This window comes from Mesoplodon bidens, assembly GCF_964165515.1.
Source record: "Mesoplodon bidens genome assembly, chromosome: 19".
NCBI classification, from domain to species: domain Eukaryota; kingdom Metazoa; phylum Chordata; class Mammalia; order Artiodactyla; family Ziphiidae; genus Mesoplodon; species Mesoplodon bidens.
Window position 1 is genome coordinate 45909094 of NC_138179.1, and position 25862 is coordinate 45934955.

General features: G+C 36.0%; 1 protein-coding gene across 2 annotated transcripts in view; it reads left to right on the top strand.

Annotated features, from left to right (window-relative positions):
* The window catches only part of SMURF2 (SMAD specific E3 ubiquitin protein ligase 2), a 119253-nt gene that overhangs the window by 71970 nt on the left and 21421 nt on the right, over window positions 1-25862 (top strand). Inside the window, exons 3-9 of one of the 2 annotated variants that reach the window (XM_081219964.1) lie at window positions 3114-3222; window positions 10477-10610; window positions 13206-13271; window positions 14778-14862; window positions 17602-17685; window positions 19980-20182; window positions 22475-22559. In XM_081219964.1, coding sequence (XP_081076090.1) covers window positions 3114-3222; window positions 10477-10610; window positions 13206-13271; window positions 14778-14862; window positions 17602-17685; window positions 19980-20182; window positions 22475-22559 — 766 coding nt within the window. Of the gene's footprint in view, window positions 1-3113; window positions 3223-9907; window positions 10010-10476; window positions 10611-13205; window positions 13272-14777; window positions 14863-17601; window positions 17686-19979; window positions 20183-22474; window positions 22560-25862 lie in introns of those variants that run through there. The other variant, XM_081219965.1, reaches the window with a different exon arrangement.

The window sequence follows — 25862 nt, forward strand, 5'->3', positions numbered from 1 at the left end:
TTTCAAACTTACTGGCTTTTAAAAATAAAAGTACAGTACATCCCCCTTCCCCCAAAATTTTGGCAGGAAGAATTTCAGACACATAGCAACATATAAGGAATTTTACAGTGAATACCCATCATCTAGATTCTGCCATTAACTTTATCACCTATCTATCCATTTATCCGTTATCTGTGTTTTTAAAAGAATGTTTTTATTAGTATCAAATTCTTTCTGTCTTTTATGCAACGTTTAAGTAAAAGCTTTGTGTGTAAGGTACTTTGTTAAGGTTTGTATAGGGGCCAAATTGAAGTCAGTGAGCTGCAACATGGTTGGTTGAATGTATTTTTTCTTCCCCAATCAAAAATAAAGCTTTGTTTTCTCTGGTAAGTAACTCTTAAGTTGAAATTTTTGTTTCATTATTTGCAGCTCATTAAGCGCGTTAGTGTAGTGAGTAAGTTCCTGAGCTTTAGCTATTTTATATGACTCAGAAATGATGGGGAGAATTGAGAAATTTTTAAAAATACAGAAAATACTTTAGCCACTTCATATTTACCGCTAGAGGTCTCACTAACTTCTGAAAACTTGATATCTTTGACTACACTGGAAGAACTTGGCTCTCAAGTTAAATTCTTGTAGAATAATATAATCAGGTAAGTTGAAACCTAGGTATTTTTTTTGTTAGGGAATAGAGCTTGTATTTTGTATTATTTAACACAGGGAAACATAGGAGGATGGGACTTAGACTTTCATACTTAAATAAGGATCTGGAAGCCACACCGAGTGACTTCTGTGTGGAAAATGTTGTTTTTCTCAGTTCTAATTCTTTAACTAGTTAAGCATCATCTAAAGGGAAAGCTAGAAATGTGATTTTTGTTTGTTTTTGCTTGCAGACATACATTTATCTGTTTATTTGTTTAGATGGTAGAATCAAAAGAACAAGATAAAATGGATTCCTCCCAGGAGAAAAATACTTAATGTTACTGAAGGTAGAGGGGAAAGTATTCTTCCATTAGACACGTCTACAAATGGTTAGGTATTATTGAAATACTAATATGAATAGTGCTAAACTTAGTTAAACAATATAGTTAAATAGATTGCTACGCTAACTTGCCAGGTTTTTTCTTGAATACTTAATACTCTTTTTTTTTTTTAAAATAAATTTATTTTATTTATTTATTTTTGGCTGCTTTGGGTCTTCGTTGCTGCACTCGGGCTTTCTCTACTTGCGGTGAGCGAGGGCTACTCTTCATTGCAGTGCGCAGGCTTCTCATTGCAGTGGCTTCTCTTGTTGCGGAGCATGGGCTCTAGGCACGCGGCTTTAGTAGTTGTGGCATGTGGGCTCTAGAGCTCAGGCTCAGTAGTTGTGGCGCACAGGCTTAGTTGCTCTGTGGCATGTGGGATCTTCCCAGACCAGGGCTTGAACCTGTGTCCCCTGCATTGGCAGGCGGATTCTTAACCACTGCGCCACCAGGGAAGCCCAATACTCTTAAATATTAGTCTTTTCTTACTTATTTGAAGTTGACAGATCACAGAATCATAGAATTGGGAAACTGGCTAGGTGATTTCTGTCTGGCCTTAAATCTTGGCAGATTAGTATCTTGACTTAAAAAATTAGCATAGATATATCAAGGTACAAAATTTCTGCAATTATCAACACTTAACCAACATTTCGTTTTAGTGTCTTCAGCTGTCGCTAGGAAATTTACAGTATCTCAGTATGTCTCACATCTAAACTGTTGTTGTGGTCTCCAACATTTTATTTAGTTCCACCTTCGTCCCCTGACTTTTAAAATTCTACTCATCCTACTGTTCTTCATCCTACTGTATGAAGCTTACAACAGCTTCTCTGTACCTTTAATCTTTCCTTCTCTGAATACCACTAGTAGACAAATATGACAGTGTATTTACAGCCATGCTCAAGAATCTAAAGTGACTCCCTGTTCTCTACCTCAGTCATTCCAAGCCTTTATTTTCTGACTTTTAAGGCTCTCTTACTGGATCCGTCTTATCTCTCCAACGGTATTTACTTTTACACCTTAGCACAAATGCTTTGATTAAACCCCTCAAAGTCCTTCAAATATTGTTATACCCTCCTTGGAAAGCCTCCTGTTTGTCCTTTAAAGCCCAGATGAGTCCCATCCCCTCAAAAAGGGGGTGGGAGAAGAAAGCCTTTTGCTATTGTTCACACTCAACTTGTTCTCCTGCTTTTCTGAGCTCTTGTACTCACTGTTGAACTACATAGTAAATGAGAGGTGTGATACAGCATAGTGGTTAAGTGCATGAAATCAAGAACCAGACTGTGCGTGCATGGGTTTAGAATCTAAACTTTGGACCCTGCCTCTGCCACTTACTACTGGGTGACCTCAGGCTAGTTAATTAAGCCCTTTGTGCCTCAGTTTCCTCATCAGTAAAATAGAATAGTAGTATTTACCCCATGGGGTAATTTTGAAGATTAAGAGATTTAACATATGTAAAGCATTTAGAATAGTGCCTGACGTAGTATTAAAAGTGCTTTCTTTATAATCAGTATGGTCAAAAACTTGTTTATTCTCAGGAGTTTTTTTTGTTTTTTTGTTTTTAATGTATGGTGTTTTAATTTTCCCAATTAGATAGTACGCTCTTTTAAGGCAGGGTATTAAATTTTTTGTTTCAGTTTCTCATCACTTATGATAGTTAATCATTAAAATTTTTTGGCTAATTTGATATCTCTGTAGCCTGTGTTACTGTGTGAAAACTTTAATAAGCTTTTTCCTTTAAATGAGCTACTAAGGGAGACTGTGGGAAAGCTCTTAGAGAGCCAGGGATGTTTTAAGCATTCACCTTTCTGGGGTTAAAGGGCTGGTAAAGATCTATGATAACTTGTACATTATAAAGAAATCTCTAGACTTTGGTAGTTTAAGCTGAGCGTGTTTTGAGATAGGAGCAAGAAAAAATGTAGTTTTTGATATTTAATGTAGAATTAACTTTAATCTTAGTTTTAAAATGGACCACTTTTCATTTATAGCTTATCATTAAACTTTTTATGAAGAATGGAATAATCTTTCGTTTTGTAGCAAATATTAATCTTTAATTAATCTTCCATGTCAAAATATTCTTTAATTAAAAAAGAACCCTCTCTTTTTTTCCCACAGGGCTTCCTGATCCATTTGCTAAGGTGGTGGTTGATGGATCTGGGCAGTGCCATTCTACAGATACTGTGAAGAATACACTTGATCCAAAATGGAATCAGCATTATGACCTGTAGGTTTAAACGATTTATTTGAAATGAAACATGGAATCACTGTTATTTGATATAGTCTTTGAAAAGAATCACTGAATATGATCTGAGTTTGATCTGTGGTGTAATTTGGTCCTCACAGAGGGATGCAAAACCTAGTCTGAAAGTCCTTTGGCTTATTGATAGCTGGTTTTGGAAGGTGAGCTATGCTTAATAAGCCCATGAAGAACAAAATGGATACACAGTATACAGCAACCCGCCCCACACACCTTTTTTTCAGTCAAATAAAGGTATTAATTCACTTTAGGTCAGTTATAAGTATAAATCAGAAATCATAATTGGAGTACACTCATAGGCATTCTTTTTGTTTCTTATATGGATGGTTTCTTCTAAATTTTGTTTTAATCATAGTAGCATATGTACTGTTTTTAAAAAAGCAGATGATACTGTAGGTCTTTTAATGGGAAAATGCAGTTCACTGTCCCATTCTTTTTTTTTTTTTTTTTTTTTTTTTGCGGTATGCGGGCCTCTCACTGCTGTGGCCTCTCCCGTTGCGGAGCACAGGCTCCGGACGCGCAGGCCCAGCGGCCATGGCTCACGGGCCCAGCCGCTCCGTGGCACGTGGGATCCTCCCAGACCGGGGCACGAACCCGTGTCCCCTGCATCCGCAGGCGGACTCTCAACCACTGCGCCACCAGGGAAGCCCCTCACTGTCCCATTCTTATTCCTGATTCCAATTCTCAGGGTAACTGTTTCCAGTAACTTTGGCTGTTTGTTCTAGAATTTTCTTCTGCTTCTAGATATCATGCTTATTTATAGCATTTAATATAAATATATATTTATTTCATGTTAGGTATTATTTTTACATTTTCTACCATAGAAAATGATTTAGCGTTTACAGCTGATATCTCTCATCCCATTCCTACAACATCCTCATGACCCTTTCCTTCTCCCAGTCCTCCTGTATAGTTATTTGAACCTTTTCGGTTACATCATTGTTCTGTGTTTATGCTATTATGATCATGTAAATATTCATAACTGAGTCACATGGTGTGCAGTGATTACATTTTCTTTCTTGACAACTTCTGTTTTTATGAAGTTAATAACTGTCTAACTTTGCCATTTTAGTTTTCCATCTCATTAAGAAATTCACAAACTCTCTTACAGTACTGAACGTCTCCTCTGCTTATTTATGTTCACCACATGAGATAGTCTATTGGCTTTGTTTTCTTCTTGGAGATAGCCCTCCTAGAGCTTCTATGCTTTACTTCAGTCTGGACTGGTAGTTCTCTAAGACCTTCTGCACGGTTGTCCTGGAACTTGCCTTTATCATTATGTTGGGAATTTCGTTTCTCTCTTTTAAGTCCAATGACTTCCTATTTTTCTGTTTACTTCCCTGTTTTTTTTTTTTTTAGATGTTGGGGGTAGGAGTTTATTAATTAATTAATTAATTTTTGCTGTGTTGGGTCTTCGTTTCTGTGCGAGGGCTTTCTCTAGTTGTGGCAAGCGGGGGCCACTCTTCATCGTGGTACGCGGGCCTCTCACTATCGTGACCTCTCTTGTTGCGGAGCACAGGCTCCAGACGTGCAGGCCCAGTAGTTGTGGCTCACGGGCCTAGTTGCTCCGCGGCATGTGGGATCCTCCCATACCAGGGCTCGAACCTGTGTGCCCTGCATTAGCAGGCAGATTCTCAACTGCTGCGCCACCAGAGAAGCCCCTACTTCCCTGTTTTGGTGAAGTATGTCTTCCCTTGTTATCTTGAGGAAGAGTACAAAGATGGGGAAAATTTCTTTGAGATTTTGTCTGAAGATATATTTTGTCTTCTTACTTGGTTGATAGTTTGTCTGAGTATAGACTTGTAGGTGAGACATCACTTTCCCTTCAAATTTTGAATACATTACTCCACTGTCTTCTATGTCTAGATCAGCACTGCTGAATAGAAATACAATGTGAGCCACAAATGGGAGCTTATCTGTAATTTTAAATTTTCTAGTAGCCACATTAAAAAAAGTAAAAAGAAACAGATGAAATTAAACTTAATATATGTTTTATTTATCTAAAATATCTTCATTTCAACACGATATCAAAATAAAATAATCGATTTGTTTGTTTATTTTATACAAAGTCTTTGAGGGACTTCCCTGGCAGTCCAGTGGTTAAGGCTCCACGCTTCCACTAAAGGGGCACAGGTTCAATCCCTTGTCGGGGAACTATCTCGCATGCTGCGTGGTGTGGCCTTTAAAAAACAAAAAACAAAAAACAACGAAGTCTTTGAAATCAGGAGTTTGTTTTGCATTAACAGAGTGCCTCAATTTGAGCTAGCTATATTTCAGGTACTCAGTAGCTGCATGTGCCTTGTGACTACCATTTTGGACAGCGCAAGTTTAGAGTATTGCTGATGGCATCCTGATTTTGGTCCTTCATGATTGTTGTTTTCCACTGGAAGATTTCAGGGTATGCTGTTTATGCCTGATTTTAAATTTTTTAACGATGGACTTGGTATATCTGAAATATAGTACTAGCTACTGACTGTGACTTTAATCTGGATACTTAAGCTCATTAGTTATGAGAAACTTTTCTATTTATTTAATCATCTATAGATGATTTCCTGTTCTCCATTGTATTTCTTTCTCTCTTTTACTTTTTCGAGAACTCCTGTTATTTGGATGTTATCCCTCCTGAATTGATCATCATTTAGTTGTCCTATCTTTCTTCTCTCATATTATATCTTAGTTAAAAAAAAAGTTATAATAAAAAATTTTTGTTCTAGTAAAAAATTAAAAACTACCATGAAATATTTGGGCTGTTTTCCCAACTTTGTTTTCTAGCATTCCTATTTATTGTAATTTCTGCTCTCAAATTTTAAATTTCCAATATCATTTTGCTTTCTGACTGTTCCTTTTTCATAACTTACTCTAACCTAGACGCAATATCTTCTCTGATGAGAGAAGTATTATAATTGTAGTTTTTTTCTGTTGTATTGCCTCCCTTTTCTCAGATTTCCTTTTTTTTCTGTTAGTTTGGTTTGGATTTCTGTCTTTTTATATTTAAGGGGAGGCACTTAAATGTTGATTGGAAACTCTCTACCCATGGGTAGAGCTGATCAGCTTGGTAGGGTAATCAGGAGTAACTGTGACATTTTCTGCACAGAATTCTCCCTCTCCTTCCTGGGGGCTGTATTCTTGGATGCTTGTGTTCATGGATCTGAACGGCATAGGGATGCTAGGAGGTCTCTCCATTCACTAGATTAACCTCTTCTTAATACCCTGTTTTTATTACAGAATTTCACCTCCTCCCTCAGCTGTGCCTAGTGTCCCTGAGTGCTGCCAGGTTTTGAGGATGAATTAGGTTGGGGAAAGGATTCAGGAGGTCTTTCCATTCCTTTTATTTATTTTATTTTTTTAATTGAGGTGTAGTTGATTTACACTTTCCATTCCTTTTAAATACTTTGACTTATTATTCTGTTTCAGTCTCATCATCACCATCGGAGTATATTGGGCTTACAGTTTGGGAATATTTCGGGGCTTGGTGGCAGTAATAATCTTGTTTCGGGGAGTCTATTGCTCCTTGCAGGCTTAGGTTTCAGTTTCCTACAGGTTGCTAATTCAGTTATCATATGCTCTCTAAACTTCTACCATTTTGTGAACATCTCCCAGGTTATAAACATGTTAAATGTCCTGATATCCTGACTTTCCAAGTGTTTAGCCTTTTAAGCTTCACAGTCATTCTATTTCATGCTTCATCAACATCAGCTTTTCTTCCAAATGTTCCACTTGTCTTTACCTACTATCTGTGTAGCTAAGCTTTTGAGTTCTTAATCAGACTCTTTCTTTTCTTTTCTTTTTTTGACCGTGCTGTGCAGCTTGTGGGATGTTAGTTCCCTGACCAGGGATCGAACCCGTGCCCCCTGCAGTGGCAGCACAGAGTCCTAACCATTGGACCACCAGGGAATTCCCTTGATCAGATTATTTAAAGCCATTTCTTTATTTTTATTTTTATTTTTTATTTTTTTTTGCGGTACGCGGGCCTCTCACTGTTGTGGCCTCCCGTTGTGGAGCACAGGCTCCGGATGCGCAGGCTCAGCGGCCATGGCTCATGGGCCTAGCCACTCCACGGCATGTGGGATCTTCCCAGACCGGGGCACGAACCCGTGTCCCCTGCATCGGCAGGCGGACTCTCAACCACTGCGCCACCAGGGAAGCCCTAAAGCCATTTCTTTTAGCTTCAGTCAGATCTAAATTCAGCCAGGGACCCAGCTACAACAGTGAACAAGACATAGTCCTCCAAGCTTACAGCCACCTGGTATATAAGGACAAGAAATAGGAAAGTATAAACAGTGTGATGAGAATATGTATAGGGTGCTGTGGAAATATATAGAACTCCTTGACACAGATTTAGGAGCTGGGGAGAGCCTCCTAGAAAAAGTGGCATTTAGGCTTAGATCTTAAATAGGAGTTAACTTGAGGACGGAGAAGGTGGGAAGACTCTAAGCAAAAGCTGTCTGTGTGAAGACCCAGAGGTGAAAGACAACGTGATTCTGAAAACAGTTCAGAGAGGCAGCATTGGTAAGTTCACATGTAAGGTAAGGGGAGTGTGGTAAAAGACAAACAGTGAGAGGCAAGCAGGAGCCAGCTCATGAAGGTCCTTGAAAGCCTATTAATAAGTGTGAATACTCTCTTAAAAGCAATAGGGAGCAATGAAAGTGTTTTGAGTGGGGAAATGCTATTATCAGATTTATATCCAAGAGTGGACACTTCGGCTGTAATGTGAAGAATGGCCTAGAGGGAGCCAAGAATGGCAAAGAAACTAGTTCCAAGATTATGAAGGAAGCCGTCAAATAGAAAATAGCTTTTTGTTAGAGAAGTGATAATGTGAATGGAGAGATACAGACATTGTAAGTATTTTTAATATGGCCTTCAAACTTAAAAAAAATTTTTCCTTGGGGGAAAAAAAGTGAAATTGTACTAAACCCTGTGCTTTGCTGGATTTGGCTCACAGGCTGTGGTTTTCCTGTGGACCCCCTCCTTAGAGTCCTTGCTTTTCTAGCTTTGCTGCTGCTACAGTCTTTCTCAACACAGCAGCTAGAATGATCCTGTCAAAACGTATATCAAATCTGGTTACTCTCCTGTTCCACATCCCCCATTGGCTTCCTGTCTTACTTAGAGTAAAAGCCAGAGTTCATACTCTGGCTGACAAGGCCCTTTATAATTTGTCCCTTGTGTTGGTTAGATATAATAGACTGATATAATAGACAACCCCACATTTTCAGTGGTTTAATACAATAGAAGTATATTTTGTATATAAGGTCCATTTGGCAGGGAAGCAAGACACTGTCACACAGTCATTCAAGGATACAGGCTGACAGAAGCTCCCTTGTCTTCAGTGTATGTTCCCAAGGTCTCTCTGGGCTTTGACATCTAGCCTCCCAAAAGGATGCTTAAGCCAGTGGTGGGTGGGCTGCTCTAAGGCCTCAGGGAACAAATATTTTAGCATACCTGTGTATCAGGCTTATCAGTTGGGAAACTGATTTAGTGTGATTTTTTAATGTTTGGTTTGGGGCAATTTAGCTGGTTAATACTTGATTCTGATTCTAGAAGTTTTACATATCATGCAGGTACATACTTGCCAAGTTAAGTCTGTTTAGGTCTATTTGAAAATTGATACATGCATACTGAATGTTATTTTAGTCCAGATTTTTTCATTTGCAAGCAACAGAAATGAAATTCAAATTGGCTTAATTTTTGAAAAGTATTAGCTTGCATAATTAAACATATACACACTACTATATATAAAATAATCAACAAGGACCTACTGTGTAGCATAGGGAACTCTACTCAATATTCTGTAATAACCTATATGGGAAAAGAATCTGAAAAAGAATAGATATATGTATATGTATAACTGAATCACTTTGCTGTACACCTGAAACTAACACAACATTGTAAATCAACTATACTCCAATATAAAATAAAAATTAAATTAAAAAAAAGTATTAGCTTGCATAATTAAAAGTCTAGAAGGGTAGGCATGCTTTAACACAGCTGGATTCAGGGCCTCAAGTGTGCCTTTCATGTTACTCATTTAAAAGTTTTAGGGCTTCCCTGGTGGCGCAGTGGTTAAGAATCCGCCTGCCAATGCAGGGCACAGGAGTTCGAGCCCTGGTCCGGGAAGATCCCACATGCCGCGGAGCAACTAAGCCCGTGCACCACAACTACTGAGCCTGTGCTCTAGAGCCCGCGAGCCACAACTACTGAAGCCCGTGAGAAGCCACCACAATGAGAAGCCTGCGCCCCGCCACAGAGTAGCCCCCGCTCGCTGCAACTAGAGAAAGCCCGCGTGCAGCAGCGAAGACCCAATGCAGCCAAAAATTAAATAAATGAATAAATAAATAAATTTATTTAAAAAAAGTTTTAGTCCTTACTTAAGTGGTCTAGGCTTTTTTATATACCAGGTGAATTTTTCTGATATTACTGCTTTATTGAATGACAGTTTAAGGTCAAGGTTGCTGGACCAAAAATTTGACCTCTTAGAGTCATTGAAATTTAGGGTTCTACTGATATAATTATGTTATTTTATTATATTTTCGCATGGGATGACACCATGTTAACAATTGGCTGTGGTAGAGCTTCTCCATACTTACAGGTATATGCACAGACAAGTAATAGTAACGCTTTTCCCTGCTCTGCTTGTCTGCAGGCAGTGAAGTGAAATCTGCAAGAGTCCTGCTCGCTCAAGGCCTGCATACAGGAGAGAAGCAGGGGAAAAGCGTTACAATCAGCTTTTGTTCTACAGCATTTTAAAACATAACAGGTATGTCAGATTTTTGGTCTGTCAGCCTTGACAATGCCTCTTGAAAATGAACTGAGTATTCGCTGAGGTACTAGGTCATGTCATTGAAGTGTATTTAAAGTGTGACTGTGATAAAAGTTTTTCTAAGATTTTTGTTTTTGGAAAGAAATAATCATAAACTTCCATAGGGTTATTTGACACTAGCTACTAAAATAGGTTTGTTTTTTTTTTTTACTAACAAAAATTGTTACTCAGCCTGAGAGTGGCAGGTATGATAAAGAATATATTAAAAATTCTTTTTAGATTTTACTTTAGAATTAAAAAAAAATTTAAATTCAGTCCTGTGGATAGACTGAATTCAAACATATTTTGCGTTATCTAGCTATACTCAAACATTTGTGACTTTAGACTACAAAAACAAAAGAAAAATTTTATCCTAACTACTCATAATTGCCAAGTTACTCATGCAGTCATTTTGTTTTATATAGGTATATTGGAAAGTCTGATTCAGTTACGATAAGTGTATGGAATCACAAGAAGATCCATAAAAAACAAGGTGCTGGATTTCTTGGTTGTGTTCGTCTTCTTTCCAATGCCATCAACCGCCTCAAAGACACTGGTTGTGAGTACATACTAGTGCTTTTAAAAATTTAAATATACATATTTAAATATATATATGTATGTATATTTTTTGATGGGGGAGGCAGGGGTCCAAAAACTTAATTTCCTGTGTGTGTTTGAAACATTGGTAAAAATTCCTGGTCTAAATTTACTTTGTTGACTTTTTAAAAAGAATGAAACATTTTAAATATGTGAAACCTAGAAATGAATCAGAGCTGATACTTAGTATCCAGTGAATTTGTAAGTGCTAAGAAATGACCGATATCCAGAAAAATAAAAAGAGGGAATTCCCTGGCAGTCCAGTGGTTTAGGAGTCTGTACTCTCACTGCCTCGGGCCCGGGTTCAGTTCCTGGTCAGGGAACTAAAATTCCACAAGCCATGCAGTGTGACGCGGCAAAAAAAAAAAAAAGTAAAAAGGTGTCAAAGTATTAAATGTCTTTTTTATTACTTAGCACTCATCTCTGGTTTAGGTGCATTTGTGAGATAAAGGGAGTTTTATTTAGGTCATTGGAGTGTTTAATGTAACAGTTAAAGGGGAATTATTAGTGAATAAAAATGACATATAAAACTGCTCTGAAAAATTAAAAGTTATAAAGGTAAGACATTATTTTGAGTGTAAGACGGCTGTATTAACTGCTTAACTGTAGCTTAATTTTTCACCAAACTGGTCATTTACAAGATTAGACCAAGATCAAGACATTAGAAGCAATTTCTATATTGGGTTGACAAGTTGACTTGTTAGTGTATGTGTAATTCATGTAACCAGATGACAGAGCATCTTTTGGGGGCTATTCCATTGGGACATAGATGGAAACATCTGTTTCAACAGAAAATTTTTTTCTTTTTTTACAGAATTCTTTTTTATATAATATAAAAAATATTGCTAGCTGTTGTCATGGGATTGTAGTCCAGATGCCTATTCTAAGCAAAAATTCACATAGACTCCAGCTAATGAAATTAATAAATAAAAATAGTTTGAATTTAGCTTTGAATGTTAGATATATAATATTAAGAGATGATCCCTTTTAATGTAGTGTGATACCACAACCCAGTTATAAAAATATTACTGTTAAAAATTAAAAAGGAGAAAATTGAGCTAGAAGTTCTGAGGGGAATTTAAAGGCACCTGAGAATTTCTTATATTTCTGGGTTGACAGGGTGACCAACAGGAGGTAGAAGATGTTGGGATTGGAAAAGGTCTAGCATATAAAAAACGAACCATTTTTGGGACTTCCCCAGTGGTCTAGTGGTTAAGACTCTGCCTTCCAATGCAGGGGGCATGGGTTTGATCCCTGGTCAGGGAACTAAGATCCCACATGCTGTACAGTGCAGCCAAAAAACCCCAAAAAACAAACAAACAAAATGAACCATGTTATTCTAACCCAATGCATCAGGCAAACTGAAGACTTGTTGTATGTATGACCTTATTTCTGGTTCAATTTAGCCCACATTTATTGAACCTTTTAAGTGTCAGGTAGTGTTCAAAACCCCAGTGATAGAAAGGTGGAAAAGGCATGAATCCTGTCCTCTGAGAAGCAAGGGCAAAGGCCTGCTGGCAGAGGGAGCAGGACACATTAGAAGGACTGAACAGAAGAGGCATTGCTCTGCACAAGTCCACTGTATAGCTGTCTTATTATTGTCCATTTATTTTGCAAAGGGAAAAATAAACCAGGTGGGGCACAGATTTTCTTTCTGCTGCTTGTGAATGTTTCATTGCAGTAATTTATATGACCTTTTTGATGTATAGTAATATTTAATTTATTAAGCACCTGATATAGTTCCATTCTATCAGGTTGGAGTGGAGAATATAAAAACTTAAGATATGGTCTTCTCCTTTTATCAATTCGTGATTTACTTAAGTAGCCAGATGGCATACAGCTATAAAGAGAATTCAGTTATAAGTGCTGTAATCAAAGTAAAACCAACATGCAGTGGGTGACATTGTTCCTTACTGTAACTAACCAGGCCAGTGTTATATCTGTTTTATAGATGAGGCATGAGAGAAGTGAGCTGCTTCTAAATGAGTTAGTACCAGAACTCAAACCCTTATGTTAGTTTATACTTGGCTTCTTATTAATACTTACTTTGTGTGTGTGGGAGTTATGTGAAATGGTTAGATAAACACTAACAATGACAACAACTAACATTTATTGGACACTTATGTGCCAGGTACTGTGCTAAGAGTTTTACATAACCATCTGATTTAATCCTTAATAGGAGGTAAGTACTACAATTATACACGAGAAAATCAAGACTTGGGGATAAATTGCTTAAGAACAAAACTATTAAGTGGCAAGCTAAGACTTAGACTGAAGTGTTCTGAAATCTTTGGAGAGAAAATACTGCATGTTGGCACCAGGGCCTTATGGTTTTTGAAATCTGAATTTGTCAAAACTTTTGTTGAGACATTTATACTAATATTATGTATGCAGTTAGAGAATTTTAAACATTTGTCTCATCATTAAAACTTGATTAATTCTTTAAATGATTGGTCTGATTTCCAGTGGATTGTAGAAATTTACTGTCACTCTGTAGATGTGAGAATCTCTGATACCAACTTATTTTTTGCCTTTTGCTGTTGTTGATTTGAAATAGATCAGAGGTTGGATCTATGCAAACTTGGGCCAAATGACAATGATACAGTTAGAGGACAGATAGTAGGTAAGTGTGGAATTGAAAGTTATGTGAATTTTGGCTTTATTTAAGCTGACCTAAACTCTAAATACCTTTAAAATCAAAGTACAGTAACTGTAGCTTCATTGTATTGGCATGAATTAAATGAGTCATGTAAAATTATTCAAATAGTGGATGCAGAATCTAGGACAACTTAATTTTTTTAAAAAGCAAAAAAATACAAATAATGTAAAAAACAGGCTCCTAATGTGAAGAACTATTGATCCTTTAGGAAGGAATTCTTTAAAAGTATACAAATACAGTAGAACACTGAGATAGACTTTATAGATGATACTAAGGTTTTCTGAAAGTAATTCTCAAACTGGTTTTTGAGTAAGAAAAACCAGTTTAATGCTTTGCAGTTTTAAAGTAATCTTTACTAATAGAAAAAAATAGAATGGTAGTATAGCACTGATTGGAGAAAGGGAAAATTGTTACCTTACTCATAAGGCATTTAGTGGGCTAGTGGGGTTATCTTGAATTGGCCCCTTTATATAAAATTTCCTGAGACTTATCTTAAGAATTGATAGATTGAGATTTGATCAAGATACCTAGAATGGTAGGGCACTGAGGTGGGCTCCTTTGAAGCTTCTTAAAGAAGTAACATGCAATTGGAATCTTACCACATTGCATTATAGAGCAGAATTTAGAATAACATGATTGCATTATATGAACCTATCAGAGAGGTTTTAGTTACAGAAAGGAGTTGAAGGACTTAGTTTTACAAGGCAGTGAATTAGGTTCATAGAGAGTTGCCAAAGTAGCATCATAACAAAAGCCCTATTGTAGTTATCGCAGGGAAGTATCTACACTACAGCGTTATTCATAATTCCTGTCATTCTTAGATTGAGAAGGAAGTTAAAAACTAAAAAATGTGGAATACACCTTTCATGTGTTACACCTCTTTTTAAGTGCACTAGTGGCCTTGCGTTGCCCCATTAGGATGGGAAAAAAGGAGTTAGACCCTCCTCCATGAACATGATAAAGTGTAGAAAACCTTAAAGAGAAAAATCTCATGGACAAAGAAATCGCAGGGGCTTCCCTGGTGGCACAATGGTTAAGAATCTGCCTGCCAGTGCGGGGGACATGGGTTCGAGCCCTGGTCCGGGAAGATCACACATGCTGTAGAGCAGCTGTGTCCGTGCGCCACAGCTACTGAGCCTGCTCTCTAGAGCTCGCGAGCCACAACTACTGAAGCCTGTGCGCCTAGAGCCTGTGCTCCGCAACAAGAGAAGCTGCCGTAGTGAGAAGCCCGCTCACTGCAATGAAGAGTAGCCACTGCTCGACGCAACTAGAGAAAGCCCGCGTGCAGCAACGAAGACCCGACACAGCCAAAAAAAAAAAAAAAAAATTGCAGAATTTAGGAGAAACTAAAGAGTTCATTCTTAAGTATTAAAATAAGCTAAGACAGGTGTCTTTCAAAGAGAAATATTTTAAATTGCAGTAATTCTTTCTAGTTCTGTGACTCTTAGTATTGTTTTTATTGTTTAATAGTAAGTCTTCAGTCCAGAGACCGAATAGGCACAGGAGGACAAGTTGTGGACTGCAGTCGTTTGTTTGACAATGATTTACCAGATGGGTAAGCAAAAACCATTAGATAATATCCCTAAAATAATGAGAAATAAGTTGGTGTTTATATTTAAGTTTAGAAATTTGCTGATCAATTCCAAAATCTAGGTTTTCCTTGTACTTAGAAAATTAGTGAGGGATCTTATCACAACAAATTCATAAAATAAGCCATGAATTAGATATGTTAACATTTGTTTTTTTAAGAGTTTTGACTAGGAGACAAATCAAATTTCTTGACAAATTTAAATCTCCTGTAAATATTATATATTCAAAAGGAAAACTTTTTTGATTGATATAATTATTCAAAACAAGGCATGTAGGTGCTGAATCTGAGGCATTGCTCTATTTAGAGGGATAAGATACAGAATTTGTGTAATAGTAATTACAATAACATAGTAACATTTATTGAGCCTGCAAGTGTCAAATAGTGTTATAAGCACTTTATATCATTTATCATTACATATATATCATTACATGATATACATTAGATCATTTAATTCTCATAATGTGATTCTGGAATTAGACCATTTGGGTTCCAATCCTTACTCTTCTGTTTACTAGCTTTATGAGTTTAATCAATTTATTTGACTTTTGTAAGCTTTGGTTTATATTTATTTATCAAAGAGGATAATAGTATATACGCCATCAATACTTGTGAGGATTAAATGAAATCATTCATGTAAAGCACGTAGCACAATGTCTTGCATAGAGTAAGTGCCTAATAAATAATTAGCTATTATTACTACTACTGTTACTACTATTATTACCCTCATGCGTTTTACAGACCTTCGAAACTGAGACTCAGGTTAAGTATTTTGCCAGAGGCCACATAGAATTGGCAGAACTGGAACACAGATTTAAGCCTTGATTCCAAAGCTTATGCTTTTTATCATTGCTCTCTATCTTTGTTTCATACTAGTTCTGAAACCTTACCGATTTTATTTTTAATTTTCAAAGTATTTTTAATTAACTTCAATGAGGTATAGTTTACATACAATAAACTATATCCATTTTAAGTGTATAATTGGTTGAGTTTTAAGTTATTTTTGACATGAAATTTCAAATCCAAGCTATGGTATTTGCTCATTTTGTATAAGCTGTTAAAAATTGCTATAATTTGTCTGTTTATGGATCATTTTAGCTTCTTGATATATCTGTTAATTTTTATGGATTTGAGGTGGATTATGGTACTTTTGAAGGGGAAGTTTAGGATGAAATAACTAGTCAGTACTGAGAGATTACAACAGTTGTACGGCTTATTCTAAATTTGTTGTACATTATTGTACTATAATTGTAATCACAGGGGAAAAAACCTATTTAGCATCTTTTTATTTTCTATTGTTTAAGGCCTCCAAACCTCTGCCAGTGGTTTGGTGGAATATTAACTATAGTCACTTGCCTAATATTTTTGTTATATGAATTAATAAGATATTGAAGAAGAAGTGGCATAATTGCTTTTTAAAAAATTAGTTTGAGAAATAGCCCGTGTTGGTGAGGTTGTGGAGAAAAAGGAGCGCTTGTACAGTGTAGGTGGGAATATAATCAGTACAGCCACTGTGGAAAATGGTAGGGAGGTTCTTCAGAAAGTTAAAAACGGAATTACCATATGATCCAGCTATCCCACTTCTGGGTATGTATCCTAAGAAAATGAAAACACTAATTCAAAGAGGTATATGCACCCCTTTGTTCATTGTAGGATTATTTACAATAGATAAGATATGGAAGATAGATAAGATATGGAAGCAGCCAAAGTGTCCATTAATAGATGAATGGATAAAGAAGATGTATTACACACACACACACACACACACACGAATATTGCTCAGCCATAAAAAAAGAATGAGATCTTGTCATTTGCAACAACATGGATGGATCTAGAGAGTATTATGCTAAATGAAATAAGTCAGACAAAGACAGATATCATATGATTTCACTTATATGTGGAATCTAAAAAACAAAGCAAACAAACAAACAAAACAGAAACAGACTCATAGATACAAAGAACAAACTCTGTATTGGTTTGCCAGAGGGGAGGGAGAGGAGGGGAAATTGATGAAATAGGTGAAGGGGATTAAGAGGTACAAACTTTCAGTCATAAAATAAGTAAGTCACAGGGATGTGATGTACAGCATAGGGAATATAGTCCATATTGTAATAACTTTGTATGGTGACAGATGGTTCCTAGACTTGGTGATCATTTTGTAGTGTATAGATGTCAAACTACTATGTTGTATACCTGAAACTAATATAATATTGTATGTCAACTATACTTAAAAAAATTCATAACTTTTAGTAGAAAATGTGTAAGAGAAAATAAAAATATGAAGATTAAAAAAGTTAGTTTGGGTAGGCTAAATGCTTTAAAAAGCTTTTATATACTTTTCTAGTTAAATTTAATTTTTAAAAATTATGTATAATTTTTATTTTTAGTATGGCCTTTTTCCCCCCACTAAGTTCTGGAGAAATTAGTATAATTTAATTGAGCATTGTTGACATCATTGAAAAATTCTCAGTTTGGCTGATGGAAAATATTAGTCACACCTCAGTATAAATATTTTAAAAGCTTCAGAATTCTAGAAGACATATTGTACAGTTCTAAAATAAGTTGAGATAATTCCTATATTCTGTGTATTGCTTTTTCAATTTGTCATTCCTGATTCATAACAGCAAATGTCTTCCTGGCTTGTTCCAGAAACATTCCATGTCTGGCTTCCTATTACTGCTTTATCTCTCAATATTTTTATTTAAGCTGGGAAGAAAGGCGAACTGCCTCTGGAAGAATCCAGTACCTAAACCACATAACAAGAACTACTCAATGGGAACGCCCAACACGGTAAGAACATACAAGTATCTTCCCATGGTCTATGCTGTTTGCCCTCCTGAAGTCCCCTATCTGTTTATCTGTCAGTTTTACCAGATTTCCTTTCTTGGTTTAAACTGCTCTAGATCAGTAGATCTTATAGCAAATGCCATTATTATTTTTAATAAAGATTGCTTAGCAGGTCATCCTGTTATTGTAGCTCCATGGCCTGTGATGGCGTTCAATGAATATTTATTAGATGAGTTAAATGAATACATTGAGAAGTCATCTTATTTCTAGGACTCTTAAAAATTTTTTTTGAGTCCATTATTGAACGGCTGTAACAAAATATGTATACAGGATCTCCATTTATTCAATAAAGTCGGGGGATGATTATATTGTGTCCAGTAAGGTCTTTGACCAAGATAAGAACCAGATGCTCTGAGACCATATGGAGGGGCACCTGACTTAGAGTTGGGGGCAAGATGGTAGAACTTGCAAAGGAAAACTCTGAAGGAGGAGAGTCTCTGAACTAAATCCTGAAGAATATGAGAATTTTAGCCAGGTAAGGGGAAGGTGATAAAAAGTGTTCAGGGTAGTGGTAACAGCTATCATTCAGTTCACCAAATTGTTATATGCCAGGCACTGTGCTCAGCATTTGGGCTATAACCATGAATAAGGCAGAAAGGCCTTCCTGGAGCTTAATGTGTAAAGACATGGGGATGCAAGATAAGTTTTGAAAGCTTCAAGGAAAGCTCTAAGTAACTGAAAATGAATAGGATAAGTGGCTGGATTTCCTTTTTTTTTCAGAATAAGAAAAAAGTTTATTTGCCACCTCTACTCAGTGTTTGTTTTGCTCCTTCTACTTTTTTTTTTTTTTTCCCTGAGCAGGACTGGCACCAGACATAGAACATCAAATGCTTCTCATTAGCTATACTTTTATTTATTGGGGATTAATTGCTTAACTCATTGAACCACAAAGTTTTCTCTATTATACTGTGATTCTCAGATGAAAGCTTAGCTTATGTTGCCATTTTAAAAAGTGCTTATTTGAGAGTTGATTTCTAGTATTAAACTGCCAAGGATTATATGGAAGTCAAAGAACCTATTTTTATCATATTTGAGTGTAAATAAATGTGTACTTGTGTCAGTGCTTTAGTGAAGTCTATTTCCTTCTCATTTAACTGATAAAATTGACTTTAATTTCCACATGAATAAAGTCAATTGAGTTGTAAATGTTAGTTTAAAAATTAACTCTTGGGCTTCCCTGGTGGCGCAGTGGTTGAGGGTCCGCCTGCCGATGCAGGGGACAGTGGTTCGTGCCCCGGTCCGGGAAGATCCCACATGCCGCGGAGCGGCTGGGCCCTTGAGCCATGGCCGCTGAGCCTGCGCGTCCGGAGCCTGTGCTCCTCAGTGGGAGAGGCCACAACAGTGAGAGGCCCGCGTACCGCAAAAAAAAAAAAATTAACTCTTGATTATCCTCTTAGTTTGGATGACCTACAAGAGGCTGTAAGCTCTTTGAAGAGACAGACTATCTTTCCTTTATTCACTCAATATTTATTGAACTACTACTCTTAAATATATGCTGAGCACTACTATAGGTGCAGGGAATATATATGGTGGGGAACAAACTAGGCAGACTTTCTTCTCTCAGTAAATATTCTAGTGGGGGAAGACAGACGAAAACAAGGATGCAAATGAGAAAAATATCAGAAGTTACTGCCATGCTGAGGAAGTAAGGTGAGGTACTGTCAAATGCCTGGGTGACTACTTTAGATCTGAAGGTCAGGAACGACCTCTTAGAGGCAACATTTAAGCTTAAGCTAAGATTTGAATGACAAAAAGGAGTCTGGCCTAGGGAAAATAGGAGAAAAAATCACTCTAGGTAGAAGGAAGGGCTGGCTACTCTCCAGCACTAAAGGTAGAACGACCATGGCAGGCTTAAGGAGGAGGAAGAATGTCAGTGTGGCAGAGGCAGAGTGGGAGAATGGTGGGGACGCAAGTCTGAGGTTGCCTGTGGCTAAGCCAAGTAAGGCTTGGTGAGCTCATACTCACATCTACAAATATATGCGGATTTCATATGAAATGTAATTAAAATCAATATAAAGTGATTTGAATACATAATTGATAATCTGCTTATCACCTGGGTTTCTTTGGTGCTTTGAGGCTTTGGGTTTGCTTTTATTGAGAGTTCTTGAGTCATTATATTTGTATTAATCATTCCATTTTCTTACAAGTGATTGTTATTGCTGTACATACATTGTCTATAAAATTCTGCTTTTGGTATCTGAGTTGAGTAACTCTTTTTCCTTGTTACTTTTCGATAGACCAGCATCTGAATATTCTAGTCCTGGCAGACCTCTTAGCTGTTTTGTTGATGAGAACACTCCAATTAGTGGAACAAACGGTGCAACATCTGGACAGTCTTCAGATCCCAGACTGGCAGAGAGGAGAGTCAGGTCACAACGACATAGAAATTACATGAGCAGGACACATTTACATACTCCTCCAGACCTACCAGAAGGCTATGGTATGACAACTAGCAGAGGAAAAATAAAGTGTGTTTTACTGATTTCAGCTTGCTAAGAAGCCAGAAAATCAACTTTTAAAGAAGTTATTAATCTGGGTTTAGGAATTCTGCATGAAAATCAAAGTAAATGTAAAACGCCCCAACTTTGAAAAGTCTTTGAAGTGGTAGAAGACTAACACCACTTTGACTTTGGGCCAGTCGTTTAACCTTAACCTTTTTGCCCAGTTACAATGAAATGAGATGAATGATACCTCTCCTTTTCACAAAGGTATTGTGAGAAGCATATGAAACAATGTGAGACTGCTTTGTAAACAGGCACTGTAAAAAGTGAGACGGTGTTTTTCTTGATAATGGCAATCTGAAGTCAGACTTGTAATTTTATAGACGTGCATATTTAGAAATAATTTAAAAAGCATATTTCTGATGGTATTTATATATTGTATTTGTATTGTCTATAATTTTGTGTTATCTGAGTGATTGGGTTATTGTAAATGATTTAGTCACTTCTGTGTTTGTGTAAAAGTACTATAATCTTCTATAGTTCCCTAAGTTTTAGAATTCCATGTGAAAGATGACATGAATCTTCTCATAGTTGAATACAGAACTTCCTAAACTCTTGCAGTATGACCTCAGCTGTTCTCTCCTCTCTTGCTAAAAGCTTAACCAAGTTACTTAACATCCTTGCCCTTTCCACAGCCTCTAGATAAACAGTTCTGGGCTGATGATGACACCTAGTGACCAACATTGGGAATTGCCTGATCTAACTTGTATTTTATTTTTACTCCAGAATGTTCTTTAAACTTACACAAATGCATCATTCTTACTTTATTTTTAAAGTATTTTAACTATTTAATTTTTTAAAAAACCCAATTTTTCCATTAATTGAGCTAGGCCACACAGGTTAACTTAAAAGACAGTGGTTAGAGCATGGGCTTGGGAAACAGCTGGGTTCATATCCTGGCTTTGCTATATATTAGTTGTGTGACGCTGGGCACATTAACCTGTTTGAGCCTCAGTTTTATCTTCTGTACTATAAAGTGGGGAAAATATTATTACCAACCATGTAGATTTGTTGCAAGAAATAAATGAAATTTCATGAGAAGTTAAAATTTAGCTGTTATTATTAATGTCCAGACCTTAGAATCAAGTATCTCCTGGCATTCTTTTTAATTGAGATTATAAGGCAAGTGGTTTGGAGTGGGGGTGGTTATACTTTATACTTTTACAATATTTGTGTGATTTGGATTAAAAATTTTTTTTTGTACAACCAAAAACATAGGAGTAAAGTGGGTATCAAGGCTGAAATTATTGCAGCTGTCATCTAGAACCAGTTTTAAACATTTTTACATTTATAATTTTAAAAGTTTAAATTGATTTTTATTACAGGTTTATAAACAAATTTATACTAATATATATTAGCAATAGTTTTATTGTTTCATATATTGGAATTTTTCGTTAGATTTTCTTTAAAAAAAAAAAAGGTAGTTCTGTTGCTTGAAAACATAAGTAAATAAAGACCACCACTGAAGAAACCCTTTCACAGATTCCTTCTCTTTGCCCTGGCCTCCTCACTCTCTCCCTAAGGGCTTTGACTTAATTTTACCTGTGGCTTTTTTTTCCCCAGTAGGCATATGTGCTCTTTAGTCTTCCTGCTCCTAACTTGATTATTTTTTCATAATTGCTTCTTTTAGACTGTCTCTTTTAGGTGTCTCTTCTATATTCCATCTTTTTTGCTACTGTTTGAGTCCAAATGTAGTCTTGAGAATACACCTCTCTCAAGGAAAGAAAAAACATAAGTCTTGATATAAAATTAGGCATAATTTAAAAAGCATTACCAGCCTGCAAACTCTTTGAAAGTTTCTGCAGATCCCTGAGAATCTCCCCAGAGTTGGTTAGCCTCTTTCTCTGAGCCCTTCTGTTTCCCTTAGGCTCCACATTTAAGACAAATAAAAGATAATTTCTTCATGTTTGTTTTATTTAATTATTGGTTCTGTGACAATCTTGTTTTCTGTTTTCCATTGCAACATGTTTAATATTTGAGCCACATTATAAGTGTAGTTGGCTTTTAAATAGCTGGGCTGTGACCCTCACCACCATTTATAAGACTGTTTCCAGGAGAAAATCTGTTCTGAGTTCAGAACAAGTGATTTGTAAAGCCGTTCTTTTGTAATGAAATAGATTGGTAATTTGGAGAGTTTACCTATTAATATAATATCATCCTAGTGTTTATAGCTGTTTTTGATTTGTACATTCTGAATATGTTTTTATTATTAGTGTTTCTTAATTTTACAGAACAGAGGACAACACAACAAGGTCAGGTGTATTTCTTACATACTCAGACTGGTGTGAGCACATGGCATGATCCAAGAGTGCCTAGGTAAGAACATATTCTAAATACCCTTCATACCACTGAATACCCATTTCACCTAGGATTTATTTATTTAATCTTTAACTTCTTAAAATAGATGATGTAAAAGTTTGGCTCTTTCTGATCATATTTTCAGTTTGACATTTAGTAGAAAGTCCTACTTACTTCTCTGCAACCCTACCCCAGTGCTGTACCACCCAACCAGTCTCTAGTTCCTCTCCCCTTCCCCCTTAAAAAAATCGAGGCAAAAATGTGGGTCTTGTAGGAATTCGAAAATTGACCTGGGGAAAACATACATACCCTTACAAAAACATACATACCCTTTTTTTAAGGGTAGTAAATTGATATTTTTATTTCTGGTTAGGCTTTTTTAAAAAAGGTTTGTTTATTTTAACTTTATATAAGTGTATTCAGTCTTCATGTTTCATTTTAATGTAGAAAAGGAATAACCCAGTTAACATAAATTAATTTTAAATGCCAAAACTTGTATGTTTGAATTGCAGGCCTTGTTGAATGCATTTACTAACCAAAATGTCAGCTTTTAACTTTAAGAAGATGGAATGACACAAAATCAATTTAGTAGTTTAACACAGTTTCTGGTACATTTTAGTATCAAATAATACATTTTAAACCACTAGCTATTTTGAATTATTTTCTACTGAACAGATGGAGAGTGCCAAGTAGTCCAGTTGAAGCTGCAAAAAAAGGTTGAGTTCTAAGTGAAATTCTAAATCAACTTTGTAAGCTATACATATACCTTTGTTGGATGAGGATATTTTATATATTAAGGGCAGCATTCCTCTCTTCAAAAAAAAAAAAAAAGTCCTATGGAGGGTCAAGAGATCTTTTTCTGCCTAAAGTTTGTACTGAGAGATCTACTTGTCTAGAATCATGTTTTTGAATTAAAAACAGATGTGACTAGCTGATTTTGGATTGCTTTGATACTCTGTTTATTTATAAATAAAGCTATTGTAATGAAAATGTTTTCCTTTTTTTCTTTTGGTCGCGCTTTGCGGCTTATGGGATCTTAGTTCCCTGACCAGGGATTGAACCTGGGCCCCGGCAGTGAAAGCACCGAGTCTTAACCACTGGACCGCCAGGGAATTCCCAAAATGTTTTACTTTGTGATAGAGCTTAATCAGAATCTTCTGAGGGTGGCAGCCAAGGAAATGTGTTATCATTCATTATTGTATCAAGGTTGCCATTTCTGTGTCTTCATGATATAAGCTGTTGATTTAAAAAAAAATAGTGGGGAGGAAATTTTTGTTTTATTAATAAGCTCACTGAAAAAAATCTAAGTGCCTAACTTTTAGAAATAAGAGTCTTGATATGTAAATTATGAAAAGAAGTGTCTTGGGTTCTGTTTATCAGGTTGAAGGTCAGTAACGAACTTTTCTATAACATAATTTAAAATCATTGGAAGGAAATGTTTAGAAGAAAAATGATTTTTAAAAAAAACTGAATGATTTACAACAGTGTGAAAGCTGATCTTGAGCTGCCTTTTGAAAGAGTGGTGTGTAAGCTGGTGTCGGAAGTTGAAACAGAGAGATTTTGGCACCCCAGTGGGCAGTGTGTTCTTACTCCTAAGGAAACAATGTTGGTTTTTCGTTAATGAATAAGGGGTTTCTATAAAGATTTAAGAATATTGAGTATTGAGTATTGAATAATGACTTTATGAAATAACGCTTTGGATTATATTTCTTTTCTTTAGTCTCTATGCTCCAAATTGTTATCTTAAAATATATTTTGTTTTGGGGGATCCTTTAGTGAATATGTCTTTTGTATGGAGGATCTTTTATCAAAGCAGACTATAAATATTTAGATTCTATTCAAATATCATCACTGTTCAATCAAAGACATTTATAAAATAGTGTCACTCAGACACTTTAAAACTAACTTTATGTAAAGATATCCAGTAAACTTAGATTTATCTGAGAAGTACCATTTTAGAATGTTTTGTATTTCTCTTTAAAATAATGATTAATGCTTTGTTATTCACTATATTGCATACTGACTATGTAGTCTTAAAATACAGATCTGTATTACTTTTTATGGCTGTATAACATACCATTTTCCTTTAATCATTTCCCAGTTCCACATAAAGAGTGTTTCCAGTTTTCTGCTTCTCATCAATTCTTTAGAGCCCTCCCATGTATGACTATAAATTTATAAAATTCTAAATAAAATGATATAAAGTGAAATTCTGCATTACATCAAAAGCATTATTCATTCTTTGATTACAAAGAATGATAATTGTTTTTCATTTCTAAAAATTCCATTTAAAAAAAATCTATCTGTTCATTCTTAATAATCTCTCAGGAATAGTTTGTCTTTGTAATTGTTCCCTTTTATTATTTGTTTTAAACATTTCATATCATAGCTATTCTTTTTGATCTCTGACAGTACTTGGGGAACTAATTCCGTGGTTTTGTTTCTACTGACTCAGTCATCATGAATTCCTTTCTGAAGTGTTTGGTGATCTTTGATTGTGAGTTTGATTTTAATTGGTTGGAGTTCTGTGGACCTAAAGTGAGAATTTAGGAATTTTTCCTGGAATCACTTCATCTTCCCTTTGAGTTCTCCGTGGGGAAGTTCCAGATTTCCTTTTCCAACCTTGCTGCTGGCCTGAGGCTGAGTTTCCCAATTAACCACTACCCTCTGGTACCCCCCCACTCTGCCTGTCTGCCACTCAGGTACCACCAGCTCCAGTTTAATTCACTTAAAAAAAATTTGAGGAGGATTCTTGGAACTTTTCCCCTTTTGCCTCTTTTGAGACTAGCAGTGTCTCAGAATAGCGTGTTCTTTCCAATCTTTAGTTCTGTAGCAGAAGAATCTCTGGGGCACCTATAAGCACAAGTTAAAAATCCTTGTTCCAACAAATCTCTGGGTGCCCATCATTACGTTTGCACTATGACTAAGAAGAGGTTATTTCAGGAAAACTTTTTTTCTAGTTTAACTTTGAAAACATAATTTTGATGAGATTTGTCATTGTAATTATTGGTTACAGTTTAAATTTATATTAGACATGCTGCTTTTATTTCATTCTTTAAGGTTCTATAAATCTTTATCATATATAATAGTATTTTAATAATGCATGATATAATAACAGTGGTCTTTGCTCCAAAAAGCAAAAAGTCTTTTTGCTTTTTTTATTGTAGCAGTAAACCTTAGAACATTCTTCCTAAGGTGTCTTAAACAGGTTCTTCATTCGTAGCTTTATATCTTTCAGAATTCAAAATGGAGTAGTTATCCTTTAAAATATATACTGTGGTTATTTTCAGGATCACATTTCAATAACATTTCCAGTTTTGC